Source organism: Canis lupus, chromosome 7, assembly GCF_011100685.1.
Source record: "Canis lupus familiaris isolate Mischka breed German Shepherd chromosome 7, alternate assembly UU_Cfam_GSD_1.0, whole genome shotgun sequence".
NCBI lineage: Eukaryota > Metazoa > Chordata > Mammalia > Carnivora > Canidae > Canis > Canis lupus.
Genome location: NC_049228.1, coordinates 39,094,192 through 39,121,698, shown reverse-complemented (window position 1 = coordinate 39,121,698; position 27,507 = coordinate 39,094,192). Strand labels below are relative to the sequence as shown.

General features: G+C 40.1%; 1 protein-coding gene across 21 annotated transcripts in view; it reads right to left on the bottom strand.

The window, feature by feature from the left end:
• Positions 1-27,507, bottom strand: part of ENAH (ENAH actin regulator) — a 145,325-nt gene that overhangs the window by 80,245 nt on the left and 37,573 nt on the right. The window contains exon 1 of one of the 21 annotated variants that reach the window (XM_038542838.1): positions 582-610. The exons of the other annotated variants lie outside the window; for them this stretch is intronic. Coding sequence (XP_038398766.1) covers positions 582-595 — 14 coding nt within the window. The 5' untranslated portion in view covers positions 596-610. Of the gene's footprint in view, positions 1-581; positions 611-27,507 lie in introns of those variants that run through there. 21 annotated transcript variants of the gene reach the window in all.

Below are 27,507 nucleotides of genomic sequence, written 5' to 3'. Positions count from 1 at the left end.
AGAATAAAACTATATTTATTAATCTTACTTGCTTTTGGTTAAAGGTTACATCTTAACACAAGTTTTAAGAAATTGGGCAGCCCAGGTGGCTCAGCGGTTTAGCACTGCCTTCAGCCCAGGGTGGTGTGATCCTGGAGACCCGGGATCGAGTCCCATGTCGGGCTCCCTGCATGGAGCCTGTTTCTCCCTCTGCCTGTGTCTCTGCCTCTCTCTTTCTCTGTGTCTCTCATGAATAAGTAAATAAAATCTTTAAAAAACAAAGTTTTAAGAAATTAGTATTAATAAAGAAAACAAAGATGACATTTTCTAGAATGAGTCTAACTCGTTATAATAAAAATCTAAAGTTTTGTTATACTCCTGTATTTGAAATACTTTGCTACTCTAATTTCTTTCTTTCTAGAAGACTTCTCTTTGGGTTGTTACTGACAACCCACTACTTCCTTGTCATAAACTCCGGCTTTAAAATCTCTCACTCATATACATTTCCAGCCCCTGCTGGAAGTATACACTGTGAAAAACAATCCCCATCTCCTTCCCTCCTTCCAGCAACAACCAGACAGGTGCCTCCCAGTGCCCCCTACCTCCTGGTATTCATGCCCTCGTGTGATCTTCTCTCATTGTCTGTGGGCAGGACCCGGCAACCTGCTTCTCCAGCAAAAGTAACGAAATCTCTCTTCCAAGGTTAATTTACAGAAACAGTGGCCTCCGTTTATGGAGAAGGCCCAGCCCACGTGACATGGCCACCCGCCAGGAAAGGACAGCCACCCTCAGTCCCAACAGCTCACAAGCAACTGAATCCAACCCATAACTCTGTATATGAACCTATAAGGAGGTCTTCCCAGGGGTAACTGTGGTCAGGACCATAACTCTGGCCAGCATTTTGTTAGCACTTTGTTGAGCAACTTGTACTCAGATTCCTGATCCACAGAAACTGTGTGGCAGTAAAATGTGTACTGTTTTAAGGCATGAATGTTTTGCTATAATTTTTACTATATAGCCATTAATAACTACTACACCGACATGGGACTCGACCCCAGGTCTCCAGGATCACGCCCTAGGCTGAAGGCGGTGCTAAACCGCTGAGCCACCGGGGTTGCCCACAATACAGTACTTTAAGTAAATTTCTTAAAAACCAAGATAATGTCAGACTTATATTGCCCCGAAGGAACCTAGCACATGACAGACATGCAGGGTGTATGTTCTTTATCTAGCCACTCATCTTCTTAAATTGAATTTGCAGTGCCAAAGACCAATTCCCAATGTACCAGTGAACCTAAAACCTCATTAATATCATGACAGCTCACACAAAATACAGACATTTAGAAACAGTCACAGAAGGGAAAAATAATACAGACACACTTCACTTGGCAACATATACCTTCACTATCCTAGCAAATCCTTCCATTAACAAGTAATTCTTCTCAGATGGGGGGTGGGGTGCTGGGTGGCTCAGTAGAGTCGATAAAGCGTCTACTTCAGTTCAGGTCATGATCCCAGGATCCTAGATCAAGCCCCACATGGGTCTCCTTGCTCAGCAGCAAGTCTACCTCTCCCTGTCCCTATGTCTGCAGTTCCCCCTTCTTACGCTCTGTCAAATAAACAAACAAAATCTTAAAAAAAATTTTTTCTCAGAACTGATTCAAGATTATTTCACCTGTTTCCTGAGGCTTTTTTGCCTAAAATTATTTTCATCAGGTTATACGGCAAAGCATCCAAAGTACTTCTAAGCACTGCTTGAGTTAAAAATACTAAAGGGATGCCTGGCTGGCTCAGTCAGAGGAACATGTTTCTTGTTCTCAGGGGTGTGAGTTCAAGCCCCACGTTGTGCATAGAAATAATTTAAAAACAAAATCTTTAAAAAAAATTTTTTTTAAATACCAAATTATGGCTGATTTTAGCTATAAAGATACCAGACAAGGTCAGGCTAGGCCAGACTTGGAAGTAAAAACAGGTATGGAACAGGAGTAGATGGGGTTTCACTTATTTATATTCTCACTTTGGAAGGTTATTAATTTCCTGAGGTCATAATTCCATGAACATGTGTGAACAATAAGGCAAAAGACAAGTGCCATATGAGATCAAGAGAACTGAGGCAGAATACAGTAGGATCTCAACTCCCCCCGCCCCCCCCCCCAAAAAAAAATTCCCTGCCAGGAGGGCTCTGCTTCTGGCCAAGTAATGGCCACAGGAGCTCCTTCCCAGAGGACCCTCCCATAGATAAAACTACAAACTCCGGGTAAGATGTACAGAACAACGATCTGAAAGTGAAGAATGACTGATAGGAAAGGAGTAAGCTCTGGTAAGAAAAGGAACAAAATGGGAAGAGAGCCCTGATTTTTTACAGCTTTCAACCTGAGGACAGGTCCAAGAATCTGTGCTACATGGCAGATCTGCCCCAAAAGAAAACCCCAGTCTTTGTAGCTTAAAGAAGCAAAAGACAGAGTTGAGGTCAATCCAAGGGACTGGAAAACTGGAGGGTAACTGTAGGGGAACAAAGCAGGTGGAGGGTCACAGGAGACATTCGGTGTATACACTCTGCCTACATCTCCTGCTGAGCCCTAAAAAGACACATGTGCAGGCACTTTCTGAGCAGCCCAGCTAAGATTGATGGAATGGAACTGGATTCCACCTGCTGCCTGAGAGATTCAGCATGCAGCTGAAGTTCAACTAGACTAATGTCCTGCTGGAACACCACTACCAGCACTCTCCAGAGCACCACAACAGAGGGCAGAGGCTCCACAACGTGTCACAGACTAGGCCCATTAGTCCATAAAGACCTGCAGTCTGCCTCAGAAGGGACAGGTATGAGAGTCCAAGCACATGATGAAGGTGAGAAGTACTGGAGTGAAAGCAGCTGCTACTATCACTGTGCTCAATGGCATCGAGTAAAAGGTGCTGATAATGGAAAGACAGGGATTAACAGACAAATGTTTTAAATGTCAAGTGAAATTTCTACTACTGAAAAATATTTTTTCTTTATTGTTAATATTAAAATTCTCTGGATGGACTTAACAGAATGGACATAGCAAGGGAAAGAACTGGTAAACTTTACAATGTATCAGTAGAGATTACCCAATATAAAGATAAGAGGAAAAAAGACTGGGGGGGGGGGGGTGGCGGGGAGAACAAGCAGTGGTTCAGGGACCTGTGCGGATTATGAGCAGGTCTAACATACGTGCAAGAGTCCAGGACCAAAAAAAAAAAAAAAAAGGTAAAGCATGGGCAGCCCGGGTGGCTCAGTGGTTTAACCGCACCGCCTTCAGCCCAGGGTGTGATCCTGGAGACCCGGGATTGAGTCCCATGTCAGGCTCCCTAAGTGGAGCCTGCTTCTGCCTCTGCCTGTGTCTTTGCCTCTTTCTCTCTCTGCATCTCTCGTGAATAAATGAATAAAATTCTTTAAAAAAAAAAAAAGTAAAGCACAAAAAACATAGAAGTAATCACCTACAGACATACTGTAATCCAAGATAAAGAGAAATGCTTGGGACAGAAAAAAACGACACATCACATACAGGAGAACAATTCAGATGACCATGGACTTCTCTTCAGAAATAATCGCAACCAGAGGACAGAAAAACACAAATGTCAATCCATACCTCACACCATGCAAAAAAATTAGTTCAAGACATATCATCGACTTAAACATTCAAGTTAAACTCAGAAAGGTTTTAGAAGGAAATAGGAGAGTGTCCCCATGTACTGGGGACAGGCAAAATTTCAGCAAAAATCATAGAAGAAAAAAGTCAGCGAATTAAAATTTACTCTCATCAAAGAACCCTTTAAGAAAATGCAAATGTAAGAATATTAATTACATCTCAATTAAGCTGCTACAGAAAGGAAGAAAGAAGGGAGGGGAGAGGGAATATATAGGCAAGGGGCAGAGGAGAGGAAAAAATACAAAACAGAAATCTGGCACGTATCCAGGATGTTTTTAAAACTACAACTAAATACAGAATTTCCTCAACTTATGAGTGAATGGTGTTACGTCCTGAGAAACCTATTTTAAGTTGAAAAACATCCTAAGTCGAAATGCATTTAAATACACTTAACCTACTGAATGTCCCTAGCTTAGCCTCAGCTACCTTAAACATGCTCAGAACACTTCCATCGGCCTAGAGTTGGGCTAAATCCTCTAACACAGTCTGTTTTCCAGTAAAGTGTTGAATATCTCAGGTAACTAACTCAACACTGTACTGGAAGTCAGACGTAGGATGGTTGTGTGGATACAGCAAGGTTGTGTCAGCTGCTGTCCCTGTGACGGAGTGGCTGACAGGAGCTGCAGGCACTGAGTATCACTGTCCCACATCACCACAGAGTGCTGTACTACATACGGCTAGCTTGGGGAAAGATCAAAATTCAAAACTCCAAGTATGGTTTCTACTGGATAAGGATCACTTTCACAGCACTGTAAAGCCAAAAACTCCTAAGTTGAACGAACCATTGCAATTAAAAGGCAACCAATAAAATCCTGGGCAAATGATCTGAAAAGACATCACAAGACATGATGCATAAATGATCAGTAAATCCTCAGAAGAGTGTGAAATATCATTAATCTTCAGGGAAATACAAACGAGAATCACGAGATGCCACCACCCACCCGCCCAGACAGCGAAGATAGGGTGCAGCCATGGCCCTCATGCACACAGTTGGCAGCAGCAAGAATGCTTCAGAAGCTGTGAAAGACCAGCTGACACTTCTTCACAGAACTAAATACATGTCTACCCTCTGACCCTTCAATCCCAGTGCTTGGTAAAGCCAAGAACTGGCAACTGCCCAGACAGCCATCAACAGAACACAGCATACACACCATGCCATAACCATGAAGGAAGACTTACATGCGCATGTGCATTTTGTGATTCCCAACAAATGGAAGTTCCAGAACCAGAAACACTAATCAATTAACAGAAAGAAATCAGAACAGCAGTTATCCATGGGGGAGAGGGATGAAAGCCAGGATGGCATGGGAAGGGGCTTCAGGGAACTCTGCCCTCACCCTCACAACGTTCCATGTCTTGGAAAGGTTGCCTTATTTGGGTTACATGGGTATGTGCATCTGTCAAAACCCACTCAATGGTTTGTGTATTCCACTGTATGTACTCTGCCACAAGAGGAATAAAAACTATTACTGGGCCCTGGTTAATGATATACATACTGAGTACTTTAAAAACTGTGTGCTAATGACTGTACCTTACTTCTTGGACATACATCTAAACAAATAATTTATACACACATATGTAAATGGATAAATGGACAGATACATGATAAAGCAAGTAGAGAAAAATATTTAATGATCAGACAGGTGGTTGCCAGGGGTGTGGGGTCGGGAGGAGTGGGGGATAGGGGGTCAAAGGTGCAAACTTCCAGTTATAAAATCAGTCCTGTGGGGTAGAATGTACAGCATGGCAAATCTAGTTAGTAATAATGAATTATACATCTGAAAGTTGGTAAGATCACAAGAAAAAAGATATCTGTAACTCTGTATTTACAGATATTGTATGTATGTAAGTCTAATGTTAACTAGACTTATCAGTGATCATTTCACAATATAAACATCAAATCACTATATGCTATACACATGAAACCAATGTCAATTATATCTCAATTAAAATACATATATCCAACACACATAATTTTTCTTCATATTTGTGCCAAAATCCAATAAATGTATAAATTTCACACTGCTGGAAATCAAAATCCTGAAGAATATCAAAAAAATGTTAATGGTAAAAATCCAGATTGTGGATACACATTATTTTCACTGAATAATGCTTGTGTATGTTTCAACTGTTGTGTATATTTAAAACTGCTCATAATAAACGGGGAAGGGGGATTTACCAAGTGCTCATGCCTGTGCAGCGTTCTCTGTAAAGGAGCTAACTCTGCACACACTTCACCTCTGTAATGGAAATCATGTGATACAGTACATTTTTAAATCTTTGTTAATAAAAAGGAAAGACAAAAGACTGGCATGTTTTATTTCTCCATATCCATTCAAATAAGAATTCCAAAAGTTTTAAATTGGATCCGTTAGGAACAATGTGTAGACAAAAAAATCAAAGTCTGGCAGCAGTCTCCCTCTATTAACACATACATATACACACATACACCAAGGCTTAAGGAGTCCCACAGCACAGTTCTAACAACAGCTCCAAGCGCCATAAAGGTATTTACAGCCCATACTTCCCTCTTCAGCTCCAAACCCACAGGGACAACCACCTAGTATGTATTTCGACCTAAATGTCACAAATACCCACTCTTTTCTTCCCTCACCCTGTGTGCCCCTCCCTCTATTTCCCATCCCAAGTGAAAGGTACTAAAGATCCTGCTGTCTGGCCCCAGCCAGAGACTCCAGCACCCAAAGGTCTCCACCAGCCCCTCTTCCTCCCATCCCACAGTTCCTCATTAGAGTGTTCTTTCTGTCCTATATTACTCGCATCTCTCCAGTCATCTGCTAGGAGCTCCAGCATCAGCACTTCCTGAACCAGGATAAACATCCAAATATTACCCAGAAAATGTAATATCCCACTATTTCTGCAGAGGAGACTCTAGTTAAGAATATTTTAATTAGTACTTTTACAAAACAGATTTACTTTTCTGCTGGCTTAACTCATTTCAGGCAAACTTCTGAAGACGATTTATTCACATTGCCTTATCTCTTTCATAGTTAAAGCCAGATAACCCTGAGATCCTTGATTTTCTTCTGGAACTACCACTAGGTCTACATATGTCACAAAATCATCGATATATAAAGTTGGCCACCTTCCCTCACAGAGCTCATATTGCAGCAAAGCTTCCACTTTCATTCTGAAATCCTCACAGCAGTACCTGAGTCTGCAGAGCAGATGTCTTTAGATGCACCACCAGAGCATGGGAGAGGACCTCCCTCCCAGTTCTGCAGGACAGAGCACTTCACACAAGTTACTTAGCCTCCCCCAGCCTTAGTTCCCTTGCTTCTAAAGTGAAGGAAAGGCAGTACCTGTGTCAGAGAAGTGTCCTGAGAGCACAACCACATCTGTCAAGCACTCCCAAGGGTCGCACACAGGGAGCACCCCACAATGTTCACTGCTCCTAGCAGAGCAGCAACAGCATGGTGGTAAATGAGGATCGCAAGTAAATGCAGTCCCAGAATCCCTGCGGAGCACACTGCTGAACAACTATAGGGTACCTATAACTTGTCATCTGTGGACAAACCATCTGAAGACCTGTGGGACCATCTGAAGACCCCTTCCATGGAGGAGTCATCCTCTGACAGATCCAAAATTGGGGCTCCCTACTCTGCTAGTCCAGAATGTGCGTGGAGTGAGCTTGAGTGCCTTCCTATCATTTGCATTCAGTGGGGCTCCCACTTCATGTGTGGCTACTAAGGCTACAGTGGATATTTATGAATCTGGGAAACCACAATAGTCTTGAAATGTCACCAGTGTGACAACTGGCTGCCACTTAGTGCATCTCTATGGGGCTGGAATACAATCCTCACTTCCTGTTTCAATTTAAATTAACTGCTACTGCTTGTGACTTAACAAGGATTATGCACTCTATGAAGTTGGTTTTTGTTAGTTTTTCAGTATTTGAATTAAAAGGCAACTTAAAAGAAGATATAAAAAAAAAAACACTACTTCCTACATTGTGAAATCCTATCCTGAATTCTGGCCTTGTCCACTACAGCTGGGAAAGCACATTCTCACTTCTTTTCCATAAGAAGGCTCCTCCACACATACCAGGAATCCAGCCCCTAAACACGACAGGCCAGATCACTGTGCATGATTAGCTAAATCAAAAAAGGTCAGCATGCTTCAGTTCTGGGAACTAAACTATATGACTGCCACACAAGAGAAATACCAGAAGAGATTACTGGACTGTCTGGGATGGCACACAATGGACTCCCAACACACATACTGTGAATGAGTCAGGGAGCCCCAAAAAGCCTACAGCAAACACAGATCTTGCAAGTTTCATGTTTTCTATTAAAATTTAATTAGTATCTTGCAATTCACTACAACATACAGCCAGTTTTAATACGATGTTCTCCCCACAGATCTTCTAGTAAAACTGACGTTCAGGTAGGTATGCCACATTCACCTTGTGGTCTGCTCTGTGCACTAGCACACTGCAGCCTGTCTCTGAAGGGGAACAAGTACCCCAGTACGAGAAGGCAGGAGTACTAGAGAGTGCTGTAGTGCCACAGGAGGAAGCCTGAATTTCAAGGCCACAACACCAAAGCCTCACACAGGGAGGGAGAGGGGGAATAAAACATATAGATGAAAAGTCAACGGTCATATGACTGTCACTGACAACAGAATAAACAGGATAAAAGCAAAGAGTGATTTAGGAGTCACCAGCATATGATGTTTTGTTCACACACTTTGGCAGTGTGTTCAGAAAGTAATTATAACACAGCATGATCGAAGAGAATTACTGGCCGTAATCTGAAAGACAGCGGCCCGCTTTTATCATGCACCTTCAGCCACATACAAACTGCATGACATTCAAGAGATTTTGGAATATTATGTCCTATGCTCTATTTACAAAACATTCAAACAAGGTAGAATGGTAATTATTACATGTTTAAGGAAAAAAGGTGCTTGACAAGAAGGCTTCAGTGCTGTGCTTTTCTGATAACTTTGGGTAAAGCGTTATCAACAATCACGGTTGCTTTAAAGGCTGGAATCTGCTGAAGGGGTGACCTAACTATGCTCCTAGAAATGTACCTATGATCTTCAAGTGGGACCAGCTGTAACTATTCTCTTCAATCTACCTTAAGCTGAAATGAACATACATGCAATACAAGTTTAGGTGAGGCGACTAATGCAAAGGCATTTGTTTGTTATCTTGAGAACCAAACACATTGCTGCTCTGACATACTGCAAGATTCAATGTTTAACGGCAATTTGTTCTTAAATGGCTGTGAAGTGACAAGCCACACAATTTTTATGTTTTCAATTTCATTGATGACATTTTTTCAAGCAGAGCACATCTATTTCTCAAATTTCTTCAGTGAAATTATATCATTAGAAACTACTAACTCATATCATTCCTACTGAGGCAATGGTCTCCTCTCCATTCCATTAATCGTGCTATTTACTGCCTACAGGCCTGAAAGCCTTCTTTGTCTCACTACCTTGTTAAGCACCGCTGCCCCATACTACCACCTCCTGTTCACACCCAAGTGGTCTTCTCAGACTGGCCTCTTCCCATACCAGTGCTCACATAGGTCTGCAAGAACCACCCAACTGAGGTATCATCCTACCCCAGGTGACTCCTTATTGCTGCAATCTGTTAACTAGATCCGGCATCCTAGCATAGAAAACTGCATCACCTCTATCCAGTGTTAGTACTTGAAGCATATTCAAGTATTTGCTGAACGCCAAATGAGCAAATGAATGTACAACATCCACATGAAACACAGATCACTATTTTAAATCTTTGCAAACTTATTAAAATTAGAGATCACCTTCCACAGAAATGATGTGCAACTTTGTATTTGGAGTCAATGGGGAAAATAAAATGTCTTACTTTACACCTTTCCTAAAGTACAATTAATTACCAGATTAGGCACTACACACTGAATAAGCATACAGAACTGATACAATTTAGGAAAAACAGGCATATAAAAAACTCACATAAAATGTCAGATTTCACTGAAGCTTGGGAGCAACTCACTCTTAAAACTAGGTTAATCACAGCACAAAGATCCAAACAAGGGGCACCTGGGTGCCTCAGTCAGTGAAACACCTGCCTTTGGCTCAGGTCATGATCCCAAGGTCCTGGGATGGAGCCCTGCATCAGGCTCCCTGCTCAGGAGGGAGTCTACTTTTCCCCCTGCTTATGCTCGCGCTCTCTCTCTCTCTCTCTCCTCTCTCTCTGCCAAAGGAATAAATAAAATCTTCTTTTAAAAAAAGGTTCAAACTAAGTATTTCTACTTATTAATTTTAACCAGATGGAAGTGTGAAACTGAAACAGATTTAATGAAATCCATCTTGACATGAGTAGGTGGTCACTCTTACTCTAGCACCCAGCAAAATCGGGGGCAAGTACTCCCGGCTTCCCAACAGTCTCCGCATCATGAAATGTACCTTATCATGACCACTGGATACCTAAAATACCACACGTGCCACGCAGACCATTCTAACTATGATTCTCCCATCCATAGTCTCATGTGTTAGCTTAATCTTTTAAATGTGTAACAGCTGACTATCAGCTGGCATGGGACCTAAATCCTGATCCTATTTCTCAAAGTAATTCACACAACATCTCCAAGCAACAGCTGTGTAATTTTTATAGTATCTCTAAAAATATAGAGTTCAAACATTAAATGAATTTCATCTAACATTTAGGAATTTGACTGAACAAAATATAGTCAACTCAATTCATGTTAAAGTAGTAATTCAGCAGAAGGCAACATTCAAAATGAGTAATCCAATTCATAAAAAATAAAAACGTTTTGGGGCTGCATTTTAATTCTAGAAGTTCCCTCTTTTTTCCTCAAGATATAATACCTGCAACTAACCACACTTATAGTATTCTTTTTATTATTATTTCCCTACCACTAAAAAGGATATTCTTTTGGCTAAAAATTTAGAAACCATAGTTTTCTCAGGTTCCTGACATTAATTCTCAGTCCTACCCAACTGTAACCAAGAAAGACTTTTCTGAAGTGGCCTCACATTGCCATCCCCCCTTTTCATACTGTTACTCTGCAAGTCCTGTTGCTAGTGAGACAGATAGCTACATCTCACAGGAAGTACTCCTCATTGAAAAACCCAATTTTAAGATACTTTTTGCCCTTGGTGACAATCATAACAAAGACTTATACCATCTGACCAGTCCATCTAACAGTCAGACGTGCTACTTGATCAGCAGAGAATCCTGAGGGCTTGCATTGAGCTCAACCCTCCTGGGTCTTCAGTGTCCTCACACTTAAAAAAGAAAAGTTCCTGAGATTACACAAGTCATATCACAAAATAAGAGGACCACATACAGCCCCAGTGATGATGTACAACTTCAGTCTGAGAAGGGGGAGGGGAAGAACCCTGACTTCAAATAAGGCTTTTTCAAAAAGTTTCACTATTTAAATTTATCAAATAGCAGTTAAATTATGCTACAGGAGCAACAATGACTACAAATATTCTTCTCCAATTGTTAAGCCTGAAATGAGTGATTTAGCCCATTATGTTATAACAGTTTCTAGGAACTTTTACTTAGTGTAGGATTATAGTTCAAAACTTCTAGATGGCTATTTCTTTTCAAAAGCCACTAAATAAGAACATAATCAGGTGAGGGGCGCATCAGTGGCTCAGTCAGTTGGGCGCACCTGACTCTTGTTTCGGCTCAAATCATGATCTCAGGGTTGAGAGATTGAGTCCCCCCCCCCCCGCCCCCAACTGGCCTCCATGCTTGGTGGGGAGTCTGCCTGAGATTCTCTCTCCCTCTCCACACCTGCTCTTTCCCTTTCTCTCTAAAAATCAATCAATCAATCAATCTTAAAAACAATCAGGTGATACACACACAGCTGGGTAGCAAAGGGTTAAAGATCACAGCTTATCTTGCTGTTGGACTGGCTGTTCACAGCTGCCACCTTAAGACTTCCATCTCTCTCTACAATGTTCAAATGAAAATGAAAATGAAACATCTGATCAGTGAGATAAAAATGGTAAGTAAGTTGAACAAGTGGCCACAGCTGTTGGTGGCATTGTTTCTGTCATTCCAGTGACCGCCTGGAGCAGACTTAGGGGACCCCCCTCCCCACCCCACATCTCTCTCCTCCTTTCTCCCACACTCTTGGAAGAGACAAGAGAAGTTCTCCAATCATGCATGCCCTGGACAGCACTCCTACCCAAAGTAACCACGTGTTTCTGTTCTAGAAAGAAACAACTATTCTGCCAGTGGTCACATAAGACAATTTAAATCTTTACCCAGAGAGTGTTCTCTAACAGTAGTGCCTCAAAACAAGGTTAACACTGAAACCCAACTTGTTACCCAAACTAGAGGACACTATACAAAATCATCTTTCTTCATCAAAAAGGTCAAGGTTAAGAAAGACTGGACCTGCTCCATATTAAAAGACACATGACCATGAAACCCCACACGCCATCTGAATCAACTCCTGGACCAGAAAATACATTGCTTTCTTTTGCTACACTAAATCAGAACAAACTTTCATAGACAATGCATTAGGCCTACAAGATATATTCTGAGATCATATTCTATGGCGACCCAGATCTGAAGTCAACCTGTTGAACTTTTCATTTAAATCTTTACTTTTTAACCAGTGGCATTAAGAGTTTTCCTCTATTTAATTTTGACAACTATTATCATCTAGTTACATGCTTCCAAATGACCTCAGTCTTTGCAAACCTCTGCAAGGTCAGTATTCTTTTTTTTTTTTTTTTCATTTTTATTTATTTATGATAGTCACAGAGAGAGAAAGAGAGAGAGGCAGAGACATAGGCAGAGGGAGAAGCAGGCTCCATGCACCGGGAGCCCGACGTGGGATTCGATCCCGGGTCTCCAGGATCGCGCCCTGGGCCAAAGGCAGGCGCCAAACCGCTGCGCCACCCAGGGATCCCAAGGTTAGTATTCTTAATTCCTTTTTAAAGATATGGTAGCTGCAAAAGCCTGAAGGAACCAGAGAAGAGTGCCCAGTGGGACCCAACGCCCCTCCACACAGGGTTTCAGACACTCATGTCCCGTGCAAAAAAGTTAAAAAAGAAGGTGCTTCCCTTACAAGAGTATTCCTACACTTTCATACTGTCAAAACTTTACTTTTAATTACTTCAGTCATTTTATTTTTTTAAAGATTTTGTTTATCTATTCATGAGACACAGAGAGAGAGAGAGAGAGAGACAGAGGCAGAGGGAGAAGCAGGCTCCCTGTGGGAAGCCCAATGTAGGACTCGATTCCAGGACCCTGGGATCATGCCCAAAGCCAAATGCGGATGCTCGCTGAGCCACCCAGGTGTCCCTACTTTAATCATTTAAAAAGAAAATATAAATTACACAATCCCTTGCTGTCTTCTAAGCTAATGCGATGCAAGAGTACATGGGAAGAAAGTGAGGAAAGAAGGAAGAGAGGGAGAAAGAAAAAGGAAAAAGAAGACCAAAAAAAAGGAAAAACAAAGTATATCCACAATAAAAGGAACTAAAAATCCTACATAACATCAACTTCAGTGGGCAAGGGGAGGCCTCACCAAGAACATGACATGTAATAAGGCACCTGTCTCGTTAGAGAAGGTCCTGTCTTTGGTAAACTTTTAAAACCAACAAAAGAAATAAACATACATGTTTTAAGTTAAGAGCAAATGACACTCCAGCTTGCATGCATGGACACAAACTACAACTCTGAAACCAAAGGAGAAAGAGTCCATCTACCCAGGGGAAGGCAAGAGGGGTAAAAAATAATAAAAGGAAAATAAACAATATATAAGACCAAAGCTGGAAAATGCAGCCATAATGCCCAATTAAAGATAAAAGCAAAATTACAGAAGCATGGCAGTTAACAGAATAAAACTACTATAATAATATTTGATTCATACAAAATCAATGGATGCTAAACACTGGGTTGCAGTTGCTGGATATGCATTCAGTCTCAAAGCATCACTCCACAGAGCACTTATGCATAATGAAGAGACATGATTCCACATCACCTTAACCCAATGATCAAACCTAACATCCAAGAACTGGAGAAGATGGTCATCATGTGCCCCCACACGATGGGCTGGCAAGAATACAACATCACTACGTAATATAATAGAATATTCTTGCCTCAATGTTTAGCCTACACATACTCAAGCAGAAACAAGCAAGCAGACAAGCAAGCAGAAACAACCTGCAACTGGATAGGACTCCTCCAAATGGCCACGGCAAGAAGAGGGAAAAAAAGGCTGAGGAACTGTTTTCAGAATCTAGATTACGAGAAACCAAAGAGACAGGATGGACAGATGGAACTGATGAATGGAGAGAGGGCAAGAGCAATAAAGATCACACTTTTGGTAAATCTGAGAAATCCTAGGTGAAGACAGCATACTGGGCAACATGGTATCAATGTTAAACACCTACAGTCTGATAACTACATTGTGGCGATAAAGCAAGATGCTCATATTCACATTTGGGAGAAGTATGTGCAGCTCTCAAAAGGTGCACCAAACATACAAAAAAAAAAATTAGAAAGCAAATATGAAAAAATATTAACTACTGGTGAATCTACATAGAGTACATTAATTTTCTTTGTAACATTCTTGTAACTTGGGAATTTTTCCCAAAAAAGTAAATTTAAAGGAATATAAGATATATAAAGCAGTTACATACTAATGAAAAGAGGAGAAAAAGATCTATCCACCATGAACACATTCACTCTACACAATATACTTCAAAAAATATCTAACTAACAGGACTGTAGGGAAATACTGACAATTATTCTTAATTGAATCTACTGTTCAGAACTGACAGATCAAGCAGACAAAATATAAGCAAAAACATCAAAGTCCTTAACAACACAATTAGAAGGCTCAAATTAGAAATACACAGAATACCACCCCAATAAAAGAGAAAATATGCAGGTTTTCTAGCATACCTGAAATTATATAAATAAGCCATGTACTGGGCAAAAGGAAGTCTCATTAAATTCCCGAGTTTATCTTATAGATTATGTTTGATACAATGCAATAAAATTAGAAATAAATAACATAATAACTATTTAAAAATTCCCTAATTTCAAAACCAGAAAGTATAATTACATAACCCTGAGGTTGAAAAAGAAACCAATAAAAATTAAGAAACATTTAGAAAACCTATTAGACCAAAGGCAGAACTTAAGCACATGTATCAAAAAATAGAAAAGGTTGAAAATATTTAAACCAAAAGAAAAAAGCCAAAGAAATAAAAAGGAAGGGAAAAACGAGGCAGGCAGGAATCAGTGAAAATCTAGACAAAGGGGATGCCTGGGTGGCTCAGCAGTTGAGCACCTACATTTGGCTCAGGGCATGATCCCGGTCTGGGGATCAAGTCCCATATTGGGCTCCCTGTGAGGAGCCTGCTTCTCCCTCTGCCTATGTCTCTGCCTCTCTGTGTCTCTCATGAATAAATTTTTTTTAAGTATTTTTTTAACCACACATACAGTTCTTTATTAGAGTTCAAAGTACATGTTTAAAACCTAGGATGAGGGGCAGCCCCAGTGGCACAGCGGTTTAGCGCCTCCTGCAGCCTGGGGTGTGATCCTGGAGACCTGGGATCAAGTCCCAGGTGGGGCGTCCTGTATGGGGCCTGCTTCTCCCTCTGCCTGTGTCTCTGCCTCTCTCTGTCTCTATGAATAAATAAAATCTTTTTAAAAATTTTAAAAAAATAATAAAACCTAGGATGCTATTAAAAGAATAACCTCTGAAATTATTTAAGATTTGATAATTGCAGCTCCCATAAAATTTTTAATTATACATTAATACTCTAAAGGAAACTAGACAAAGTACACTTTCAAACAGAACTTTGCTTTTCCCTTTCTCCACAACGCAGTTCTGTAAATCCAAGTTTAACACTAGTATCAAGCTTCAGTTTCACAAGGGCAAGGAACTGCTGTTTATCCTACCGCAGCCTCAGAATGTATGAGAGGCTCAGGGCAGGCAGGCTAGGCTGAGAAGGGCTGTGAATCACGATTATTTTCAAAGACAACACTTAGGGGGTATCAATCAAAAGGACTGTGAAAAATACATTAAGGAAAACATCTGTATTTACCAAATGTAGTTTTAAAAATCAGAGCATCAGCCAATATACAAAATCATAAAAATGAACTCACTTTATATGAAATTTCACAAATTTAAGTAGCATATAGCTATGGGACCAAATGGTCAAAATAAAAATTGTTAGTCACTCAGAACTGTAAAGAAAAAAAGACCATGGCAAAATCAGAAACATGCTTCATAGAACAAATGAAAATACCACCCAAAACTTTTCACATACCTGGTTTTAAGGGGCCAATCTTATTTATCCAACTAAAATATATAAGGGAAAACTTTTTGTGAGCACTATAAATTGCCGCTAGAAACTTCTAATAAGCAAAAAACTTGTGTGTAGGTCAAAAAATTTTTAGTAATAGTACACATTATGAGTAAAATAAGTTATTCCACTAAATAAACTCAGAATCTTAAACAAGCTATTTTTGGTGGTAGACAATAAAAACAAATTCCTTTCTCTTCATTTTGAAAAAATTCAAACTCTTAGCGGGTATTCCAGGCAAATTAAAGTCCAGACTCTTTTACCATTCTCAGCCAGTGAAGTTACTACCATTCCTTTTTCCTTTGGACAATGGCAGTGCCTTGCCTTGAGAGAGAAGGGACAAAGGGCCAAAGGGGAAATAGGGCTTCTTCCTAGAAAGGGGGAAGAAGTGGGTGGGAAAGAGGCACCAAGGGCTACTGAACAGGGGAGGATTACACACTGAGTGATTTACCCACTCCAAGTGAACACCAATGTATAAAAATCCTATGTGTTAAAACACTGGGCTACATTAATAGCAGTATGTATATGACCCAACAGTAGAAATCCTTTTTTATCCAGCTGAGTATCACAAAAAAGCATATATATTTGTAAATGGGGAAAAAAATAAGATTTGAAAATAAATGGTTTAAGTAAGCCCTAAGAGAAAAGACTACAAAATGGCTGCAAGCTGACTTTAGTTACCATTAATTAGACATTCCAGTACGAGTTGTCAAGGGTTAAACAATACACAAAGGGAATGACGTCAGCTTACAGTGTTGATTTCTCACAGGGTTAAATGAGGGAAATCTGCACAACAGAAAAACAACTCCAAAAACATGAACCTAGATCTTTGAAATGCAAATAGAAAATACTGAATTAAAATCTTAAAAAAAACCCAACATCTTGTAAACAGGCATATTACTTTAAAAGCACAGCAAAAACATCATATAATAAAGCTCAGAACATGTAAAACAAAGTGCTATATCTTCCCTTTGGATAGTCCTCTCTATCACAAAAGTACTACTAATGATGGCTGAACAAATCATGAGTTATAATCCAATTTTAAAACACTGGAGACAAAGATCTAGCTCTTCAGTTTTATTAGGGAGGAAACCGTCATTTTTTCCTTAGTATTTAGCTAAGCAAGATGCCACAGTTAAAACTAGCCCCCCGCTCCTTTTTTTAAGATTTTATTTATTTATTAGAGACAGAGAGAGAGAGACAGGCAGAGGCAAAAGCAGGCTCCATGCAGGGAGCCCGACATGGGACTCCATCCCATCTCCAGGATCACGCCCTGGGACAAAGGTAGGGCTAAACCACTAAGCCACTGGGGCTGCCCAAAAACTAGCCCTTTGAACAAACAGTTCAAATGGTCCTTGTAATGCACAAGCTACAATCAAGATACAGGGAGGGGGCAAGTGTTTCCTTGCGTTGTAACCTAACCAGGCAGAAAGCAAAACTCAAAAGCACCATCACAAACACAGGTTACTGATCTGCACTGAAAACCAATGGTGACTTACAACAGGAGTCTCTCTGAAACGTGCTGTTCTCCATTTCATACTGTTTTTAAACCAGCATCATCACATGATTAGAAATGCAAAAGCAACTAAATAGATGTATTCAAAAAATGACTTTAACACTACAATTAGATGGAAACACATACTGTCTTAATTTTTTATTTAAATTCAATTTGACAACATATAGTATATAACACCCAGTGCTCATCTCATCGTATGCCCTCCTTAATTCCCATCACCCAGTTACCCTACCTGCACATAATGTTTTGAAATGAAGAATGATAAATGCTATTTAAAATTTTTAGATTCTACCAAATGCTGATGAAGTTTCTAGTGAAATGGCTAGGAAAGCCAAAAACAAAGAGCACGGGCTGAAACAAAGATTGTACTCCCCCAGCATGAACTAACCTGACCGTGGACAGCTCCCCTTCAATAGTTAGCTTTACTGACTACCTGGGACAGGGGCTTCACAACCAAGTCCTTCTCAATCCCTGCAATAATCATAGCAAATAGGCACTGCTGCTACCCCCATTCTGCAGACGAGGACACAGGCTCAGGTGTTAAAAGGGCCTGCCTAAGGCTATATACAGGCACTCAGTCATAATCCCAGGATTCAAACCTGAGCCATCCGAGGCAAAGGATGCTTCCCTGAACTACCAAGTGTGTATGTGTTTGGTCTTCTTGGTTTCAACTTCAGCCATGCAAAGGTTCTAACAAAATGCAAAAACAGAAACAGAGTTTTAAACTATTAAACAAGACAAACTTAGAAGCAGTGGAAGAGAGAGATCAATAAGAAAAACAAATGCCCCAATATAAAAATGGACAATTCTCAAAGCGTTTAGAGGAAATGGACAGAGATGAAAAATACTCGTTAGCTATGGCAAAGAAATGCAAGTTAAAACAAGATATCCTTTCAAACCCTGATAATTCCGGTGTGAGGAAAAAGGGCCTACCCTGTTGACAAAAGTGAAATGGTATAAGCATTATGAAGAGCTGTTTGTCCTTATGCATCAAGAGTCTTTGAAATGTAGATATCCACTGATTCCACAGAATACATTGTTTATAAGTGTATTATGTAATATAAACGTATAATGTATGTGTAAGAATGTTAAACCAACAACCACTCATGATGATGATGAGAAATTCCAATACAGGACCAACTAGGTAAATACATTTTTCAGGTTGAACCTTATGAAACTGCCAATATTCAGCCACTTGTGAACAGAAATGCACACAGTAATTTTTAAAATAATATGTATATTTTTTTAAGATTTTATTTATTTATTAATGAGAGAGTGAGAGAGAGAACGGCAGAGACAAAGGCAGAGGGAGAAGCAGGATCCATGCAGGAAGCCCAATGTGGGACTCAATCCTGAACCTCTGGGATCATGCCCTGAGCCAAAGGCCACTCAGGCATCCCATATGTATCTATATTTAAAGTTGACTTTTAAATATTAAATAGGGAAAAACAATACAAGAAAAACAATACAAAACACACTATTTTAGGTTAAAAAAAGAAAGAAAGAAAGACCAACAGGAAGAAAATACCTTAGAGTCAATTCTATGCTTGGTACCTTTACACACTGTCTCTAATTTCCTAGAGTCACCCTATAATGTACTGTTACTCTCAGGTCACAGGTTTGGGAGCAAATCTCAGACAGTTTGAATACTTTAGTGAACTATTTGAAGACAAGATTAGAATTCACAGTAGACCTTGTATGTCTGACCTCAAAGCCCACACCATCTCCAAGAGGTCACACTAATACATTCTTTCCTTAAGTGTATTAGAACTAATGTTATTATAATAACAACAGGAGGACTTCCAGAACATATTTTTTAAATTTTTTTTAAAGATTTATTTATGCATGAGAGACAGAGAGGCAGAGACACAGGCAGAGGGAGAAGCAGGCCCCCCATAGGGAGCCCAATGCAGGACTCCATCTCATACCCTGGGATCATACCCTGAGCCAAAGGCAAATGCCTAACTGCTGAGCCACCCAGGCATCCCATTTTTTAAAATATCTTAATGAAATACTGCTTTCAAAGCATAAGAGATCATGAAAATACTTGCTGTATGCCCCACCTCCCCCAAATTCCTATGCTGTAGTCCTCACCCCCAGCATCTCAGAATGGGACTGTATTTGGAGATCAGACCTTTTAGGAGGTGATTAAGGAGAGATCATACAGCTGGCCCCAATCCAACAGGGTTGTTGCCCTTATAAGAAAAGATTAGGACACAGATAAAGGGAAGAGCATGTGAGGACAGCGAGAAGGTGGCCATCTGCAAAGCAAGGAGACAAACCTCAGAAGAAACTGGACCTGCCAATATCTTCATCTTGAACTTCGAGCCCCCAGAATGGAGACATAATGCATTGCTGTATTTACGCCGCCAATCTGTGGTATTTTGTTATGGCAGCCCTAGCTGATGAACACAGTGCTCTTACTCTGAAAGTACTAAATACTGTAAAATCTTAAACCTGACAACCCCCTTGTATTAAAGAAAATATGCCTTCAGATAGATTACCCATAAAGCACCAAAAGAAAATATTTTACAAATACTTTTAATGAAGTATGAAATCTTTTAAAAAATATACCTAAATTTAACTTACTGGAAACTACCATGTTAGTTAAAGAGCACTGGTAGCACATTCAAATTAAACATTAATAACCTTACAACCCCAAAACTACTCATTCTTACATATACCCAATAAAATCACTAAGCACCTAACAAGGTCCTGAATGATGCAGCGGGCAATACCAATGCAGAGCTGAGAAGGCCTTGCAGCTCCTTCTCCCTCGGCAGAGCAGAGTGGTGGTAGTGGCGTGTCTTACAAGTCCAACAAAAAATAATTTTTTTAAAAGCAGAGACCACAAACAAGCAAACAAACAGCAGCAGAGAACTAGGGCAGACTCCAGGTATGAGCACAACTTGGGAGCAGGACAGCAGGTGATCAATCTGACTTATTAGCAGGCTGAGGAAAAGGAAAATGGTCTCATGAGTCATTGAGGTGGGAAATACATACATACATACATACATACATACATAAGCCTAGAAAGGTTCAGGAACCAGGAATGGGAAAGGCTAAAAAAAAAAATGGTCAAAAACACCTCAGAAGGAGTTCTCCATCAAGCTCCCAGATCCTGTAACCCAAGCAAACAGCCAGACACTGAGCCCTCCTCCCTAGCAAGTTTACCGCAAGGAGGACGCAAACAAAGGCATTTCTGAGGAAGGCCTATCCGGAATGGCCACCACCAACCACTCACTGCTCTTTTCCCCCAGCTCAGTCACAGAGTCTCTGCAATCCAGTACAACCTCTCAGGCAGCAAGACCCTCTTTTCCTTACAAGAAAAAGACCCACAGACATTAGCAGCTGAAGGTCCCCTGAGTAAGTCAGACCCACTGGTCTGGCCTACAGAGCCACACTTTGCTGTAAGCTCTGTCCCTCTCTGTAAGCTATGTCCACGGGAATGCACCTCCCAACTCACTGTCAGAGCAAAACCAAACAAATCCTCACACTTTAATCTGATGGCCAAGGACTGTCGAATATTTGAGAAATCCTCCAATTTGAAAGGTAGAAACAAAACAAGGAAGGGAGACAATTTTATAAAACAAAAACAAGACAGGGGATCCCTGGGTGGCTCAGCAGTTTAGCGCCCGCCTTTGGACCAGGGCGCGATCCTGGAGTCCCGGGATCGAGTCCCGCGTCAGGCTCCCGGCATGGAGCCTGCTTCTCCCTCTGCCTGTGTCTCTGCCTCTCTCTTTCTCCCTATGTCTATCATGAATGAATGAATGAATAAATGAATAAATAAACAAACAAACAAAAACAAAAACAAGACAATGCTGGGAAGAGGAAAAATTTCAAATTATATATAATTAATACCCTCAAAGGGAAATATTCACTGGTGAAATAAGCATGTTATTAGAAGGAATATTCATTAAAAAAAACCTTTGAAATTAAAAAACAAAAAAAATCCATAAAACCAGTAAGAGTTGAAAAATAAGATAAATAGGGAAAAAATAGAGAAGAAAAGCTGGTCCAGAAGGCCCAGAAACCTCATAACAAGAGCTCTTCCCTTTCGGACAGCCCATTACCAAAGAAATAATAAATTGCTTAGCATCGAAGGGTATATGCTTCTAGATTTAAAGCATCCATCAAAAGCCGAGCACAATGAATTGGTTTTTACAGACTCATATTAAGACACATCACTATAAAGTTTCAGAGCACCAGGAACAAAAAAAAAGGGAAGTTCCTAAAGGCTTCCAGGAGGAAAAAACAGGTTTCTTCCAAAGGACTGAAAAGCAGAATGACATCCAATTTTTCAGAGCAACACTGGGACCTCAAAGATGCTGAAGCAACACCTTTAAAATTCTGAGGAAAAATCATTTCCAGCTTTTTTTTTTTGAAATTTCCAGCCTTGACTTCTAACCACAGCCAAGTTACCAATCCAGAAGAGGCTCTAATAAAAATATTCTTAGATGTTTTCTGAGGTTTTGGGTTTTTTTTTTTTTTTTTAAGATTTTATTTATTTACTCATGAGAGACACAGGCAGAAGGAGAAGCAGGCAGCAGGCTCCATGCAGGGAGCCTGACGTGGGGCTTGATCCCAGGATCTGGGATCATGCCCTGAGCCAAAGGCAGATGCTCAACCACTGAGCCACTCAGGCGTCCCAAAAATATTTTTAGATGTTATAGGTCTATCAGAACTTGCTTCCCATGCCCCATTTCTCAGAAAGCTAGAAGTGGTAAGCAATACAGAAAAAAAAAAAAAAAAAAAAAAGCAAGAATTCCCAGGACGGTAAAAACCGCACTGTAAGTTGGCTAAAAAGGTAACTGGTCCGAACTGAACCAGAAGGTTAAAGGTATCCAAGAAAAATAAAAAGATGCTGAAGAATGACCTGGTATGCTTGTACTGAAAGGAGAGGTCACCACTGATGGAAGAGTCTGAGGCTGGGAAAGTGGTTGAGAGAACCGACAGCTAAGCACAGAATACGAAGACTCACTAAATCTAGATACGGCAAAGTCATCTGCAAGGAAAATGTTATGAGTGTACAACAAAGCTCAGCGTAAATGGTATTTCTGTAATCATAACAACTAGAATCTTGGTTAACCAAAATTTGTTACATAAGTGTATCTAGAAGATGAAAAGGAAAGCACACCCTGGGGAGGAGGCAGGGCTAAAAAACAATCCCCATCTTCCATAACCGGAAGTCAAGACAAATTCTGAAACTGGAGTAAGTCAAGAAATATTGGAAATACAAAAAGAAAACTACAGGGGATACCTGGGTGGCTCAGCGGTTTGGTGCCTGCCTTAGACTCGGGGCATGATCCGGGAGTCCCGGGATCGAGTCCGGCATCGAGCTCCCTGCATGGAGCCTGCTTCTCCCTCTGCCTGGGTCTCTGCTTCTCTCTCTCTCTCTCTCCCTCTCTCTCTCTGTCTCTCATGAATAAATAAATAAAACCTTTAAAAAAAAAAAAACTGCAGAAGAAGAACACAAAGGTGGCAGCAGTTCTTCTGGAGAGCTGGATTCTAGAGGGGAAAAGGTACAGGATTCAGGATTCTCTTTTTTTTTTTTTTTTTAACTCTAGGCTCTGTGGAACTACTCGACTTCCTAAACTATGTACTACTTTGATAAAAAGAAAATCACAGAATCATGCTTTAGTTTTTAAAAATCATGCTACAGAATTAGTATTTAATTACACAGGAAAGTATTCATAGTACATTATCATGGGGGAATCACAGAACATTATGTTCAATAAAAAAAAATATATATATACTGCATAAAAAAAATAGAAAATATACCACAAGTAGTTTTTTCCTGGAATAGTGGAATTATTTTCATTTTCTTATGTAAGCTTTTCTGTATTCTTCAAATCTTCTGTAATATACACAATTGCTTTGTAATCCAAGTAATTGAAAAAGTAAAAGGTCAATAGAGCCCAAAGACCAAATAATTAAATTAATTCTGATTCCTGCCCCAATAAGACACTTAGGCCCCACTGTGTGGTTAAAAATAAATTTGTGATTTTTTAATTATTATAAAAACCCAAAAGGTTTTATAAACCCTTAAATAATACCAGGTCCCCATGTCAGAAACTTCTCATCTCTTTCAAGTGTGCTTACATTTCATCAGTCTTATTAAACTTCAGACCAAGATTATAAATTGACTTCCAGTTTCAAAACTCTACCTGTAATGTAAGAGTTACAAAGTCACTTTGTAAACTTAAAACATAAACAAAAAGCTGGAATAAGGAAACAACTTAGAACTTCTCTTATGTCCAAAACAGAACTAAAATTAAAAGAGAAAATAATGTAACCAACAAAGTACAGGAAATATTTATAAAAGTGAAATTAGTATGACAACTACAAATGCTGAATTTGGCCCACACATTCGTGTTCAGGGGAAAAAGCAGAATTCAACATTCATGGTATTATAATATCCCAACACTAATTCAAATGCTCATCAAGAGTACATTGGATAAACAAACTAGCATTTCACACAGTGGAATAAAATGAACGATATGCATGAATGACACAAACCTGATGTTAAGCCAAAGCAGCCAGATAATGAGTATATAGTCTGTGATTCTATTTATATAAGTACCAAAACTGACAAAACTCATCTACGCCATTACAAGTCAGACAGTGGTTACCCTCTGGGGACAGACTGCACTGCAACTCTAAGAAGGCAGGAGGGCAGCAGGGTTTTGTTTCCAATCCAGGTGGTAGTTACATGGGTCTACTGAGTAGTGAAAAGTTATGTGTACTTTTCTGTACACATTTTACACTTCATTAAGAATTTCAGGGGCACCTGGGTGGCTCAGTCAGTTAAGCATCTGCCTTCAGCTCAGGTCATGATCCCAGGGTCCTGGGATCCAGCACCAAGCTGAGCTCGCTGCTCAGTGGGAGTCTGCTTCTCCCTCTCCCTCTCCTTCAGCCCCTTCCCCTGGCTTGTGCTCTCTCTCTTAAATAAATAAAATCTTAAAAAAAAAAAAAGAATTTCAAATCAAAGAGTAATACTCAAATGACCAAGAAGCACATGAGAAAACAGTCAACATCAGTAATTAGGAAAAAAGACAAACTACAAGATACCACTTCACACCCACAAAGATGGCCATAATAAAAACCAAAAAACCAAAAACCTAAGAACTAGTGTTGGCAGAGGATGTGGAGAAATTGGAACTCACATGCATTGCTGCTGAGAGTGTAAAATGGCCCAGCCACTGGGGAAACCCGTTTGACACATGCCAATAAGTTAAACATATTTACATATGACCTACCAATTCCACTCCTAGGTATATGTCCAAAGAAACTGAATACGGGCTTACAAACACTGTACATAAATGTCCATAGCTTTATTCACAATAGCTGAAAGGTAGAAACAACCCAAATACCCATCTACAGACAAATAATGGAGACTCAAAATGCAGCATACCCATATACCAAGCAATGGAATAAAAAAAGAATCAAAGTATGAAAAAGAATGAAGTACTGACACTTGTTACAACATGGATGACCCCTGAAACCCTAGCTAGATGAGAGACGACAGACACAAAAAGCCACATATTCTATGATTCCATTTATATAAAATGCTCGGAATAGGCAAATCTGTAGAGTTAGAATGCACATTAGTGGTAGCCAGAGGCTAACGGGCAGGAAGGAACAGAAATGACTGCTTTAATGGGTACATAGGGCTTCTACTTGCAATGACAAAATCTGGAGCTAGAGTGCTGACAGTCACACCACAGGATGAAAGGACTTTTTTTTTTTTTTAAGGTTTATTTATTTATATATTCAGAGAGAGCGAGAGAGGCAGAGACACAGGCAGAGGGAGAAGCAGGCTCCATGCAGGAAGCCTGACGTGGAACTCCATCCCGGATCTCCAGGATCACACTCCGGGCTTCAAGCGGCGCGCTAAACCGCTGCGCCACCAGGGCTGCTGGATGAAAGAACTTAATGTCACTCACTCGTGCACTTTAAAATGGTTACCACGGTAAATTTTATGTTATATATATTTTACCACAATAAAAAAATTGTAATAATGTTTTTGAAAAACAGTAACACTTAAATGCAAGCCAGGATACCCTTAGCACTTAAACTAAAAACAATCCTTTGCAAAGAACTTTGGCAATAAATAACAATTTATCTTTGTCCTAGTTCCTATTTCTCCTTCTGAGAACCCTAAGAAACAAAAAACCTTTAGATCCAAAAGTGCTCACCGTAGTATTTATAATAGCAAAAAATCCACAAAAAAACAAAAAAAACTAAAGGCCAAGCTATCAGGAAATGGGTAAGTAAATCAACAATATATTTATAAGATTAACTATACCAAAACTAAAAATATTTACTGATGACATCCATTATAAAATGGGGGAATGTTTATATGATGAAGCAACTGTGATTAAAAGCAAACAATACAAATTCTATAAACAGGGGCACCTGGGTGGCCCAATAGGCTGGGAGTCTGCCTTCTGTGCTCAGGTCATGATCCTGGGGTCCTGGGATCAAGTCCCACATTGGGCTCCCCACAGGGCTCAGGTCATGATCCTGGGGTCCTGGGATCAAGTCCCACATTGGGCTCCCCACAGGGAGCCTGCTTCTCACTCTGCCTATGTCTCTGCCTCTGTGTCTCTCATAAAGAAATAAAACCTTTATAAATAAATAAATGAATGAATGAATGAATGAATGAATGCAAGCCAACAATACAAATTCTATAAAGAGAGGTGCCTGGCTCAGTAGGTTGGGCATCTGCCTTCGGCTCAGGTCATGATCTGAGGGTCCCAGTAAATAAATAAATAAATGCAAGCCAACAATACAAATTCTATAAAGAAAGGTGCCTGGCTCAGTAGGTTGGGCATCTGCCTTCAGCTCAGGTCATGATCTGAGGGTCCTGGGATGGAGCCCCATATCGGGCTCTCTGCTCAACGAGGGGTCTCCTTCTCCCTGTCTCTGCTCTTCCCTGCTCATGCTGTCAACTAAACAAACAAAATCCTTCAAAAAAAAACTCTATAAAACCAAGCCAACTATTGCAAAAAAAAAGATTCAATGAATGTTTACTATGGGTTTGCTATGGACACTGTATTTTCATTCTGCTTTCTGTCCCTCAAACAAAGAAAGCTTTCTCATCTCAGGGCCCTGGGACCTGCTCTGTCTACATGGAATGCTCTTCCTCCTCATCTCATGTGACTATCACCTCATCTTTGAGGTCAATTCAAATTTCAACCCTGAGAAGGTCCTCCCCTCCCTACTCCCATCACCACAGGCCTTGGTGCACCCCCTGCCTCACCTTTTCCCACCCCACATTTTATCTTCTTTGCACTGACCTGAGAATAACTGACTTGTTGATGTACTAGTACATATTGCTTCTCCATCTCCTAAGAAAATACACATCCCCTGGGTACAGGGACTCTTACCTTGTCTAAATGCACATCCCCGACAACTGTACCTGCCAGCAATCATGAGTATTTGAGAAGCTAATCAATAAATATTCATTGACTGATTAACGTGTTTCCTTTACTTTCCCATACTTTGTCAATTCTCTACAGTAAGTATATACTACTTTTGGTTTTAATCCTATTTTTAAAGATTAAACTACTTCACGTACAGAACTTTGTTGGATATTCCCTAAGGACAAGCCAAGTGTCTAGTTTTCAATCCTAACCACAAAAATAACTAGTTATAAATCCTTCCTAATAAAAGATAATGCTCTAGTACATTTTCTAGCCTATCTTACCTGTTTTTAGAAGCTTAGAGACCTGTCTCAAATTTCTAGTTCCATAGGTGTTTAATCACCTTTCTCCACAACAATCCTCCCTGCATTCCACCACTCATGCGTGCATACACACACACACACATACATCCTTTCAGTCCCATTTTAAAATAGGCATGAGAACTATTTCAGAACTCACTGGAAACAGCATGCAAAATAAATGATGTTGAAAAGTAAATACATTTAATTTTACTCATATATGTGAATTTCAAAATAAGATACACTAGGAAAGTAGCCTAACTACATTTGCTCTTCTGTTGATCTGT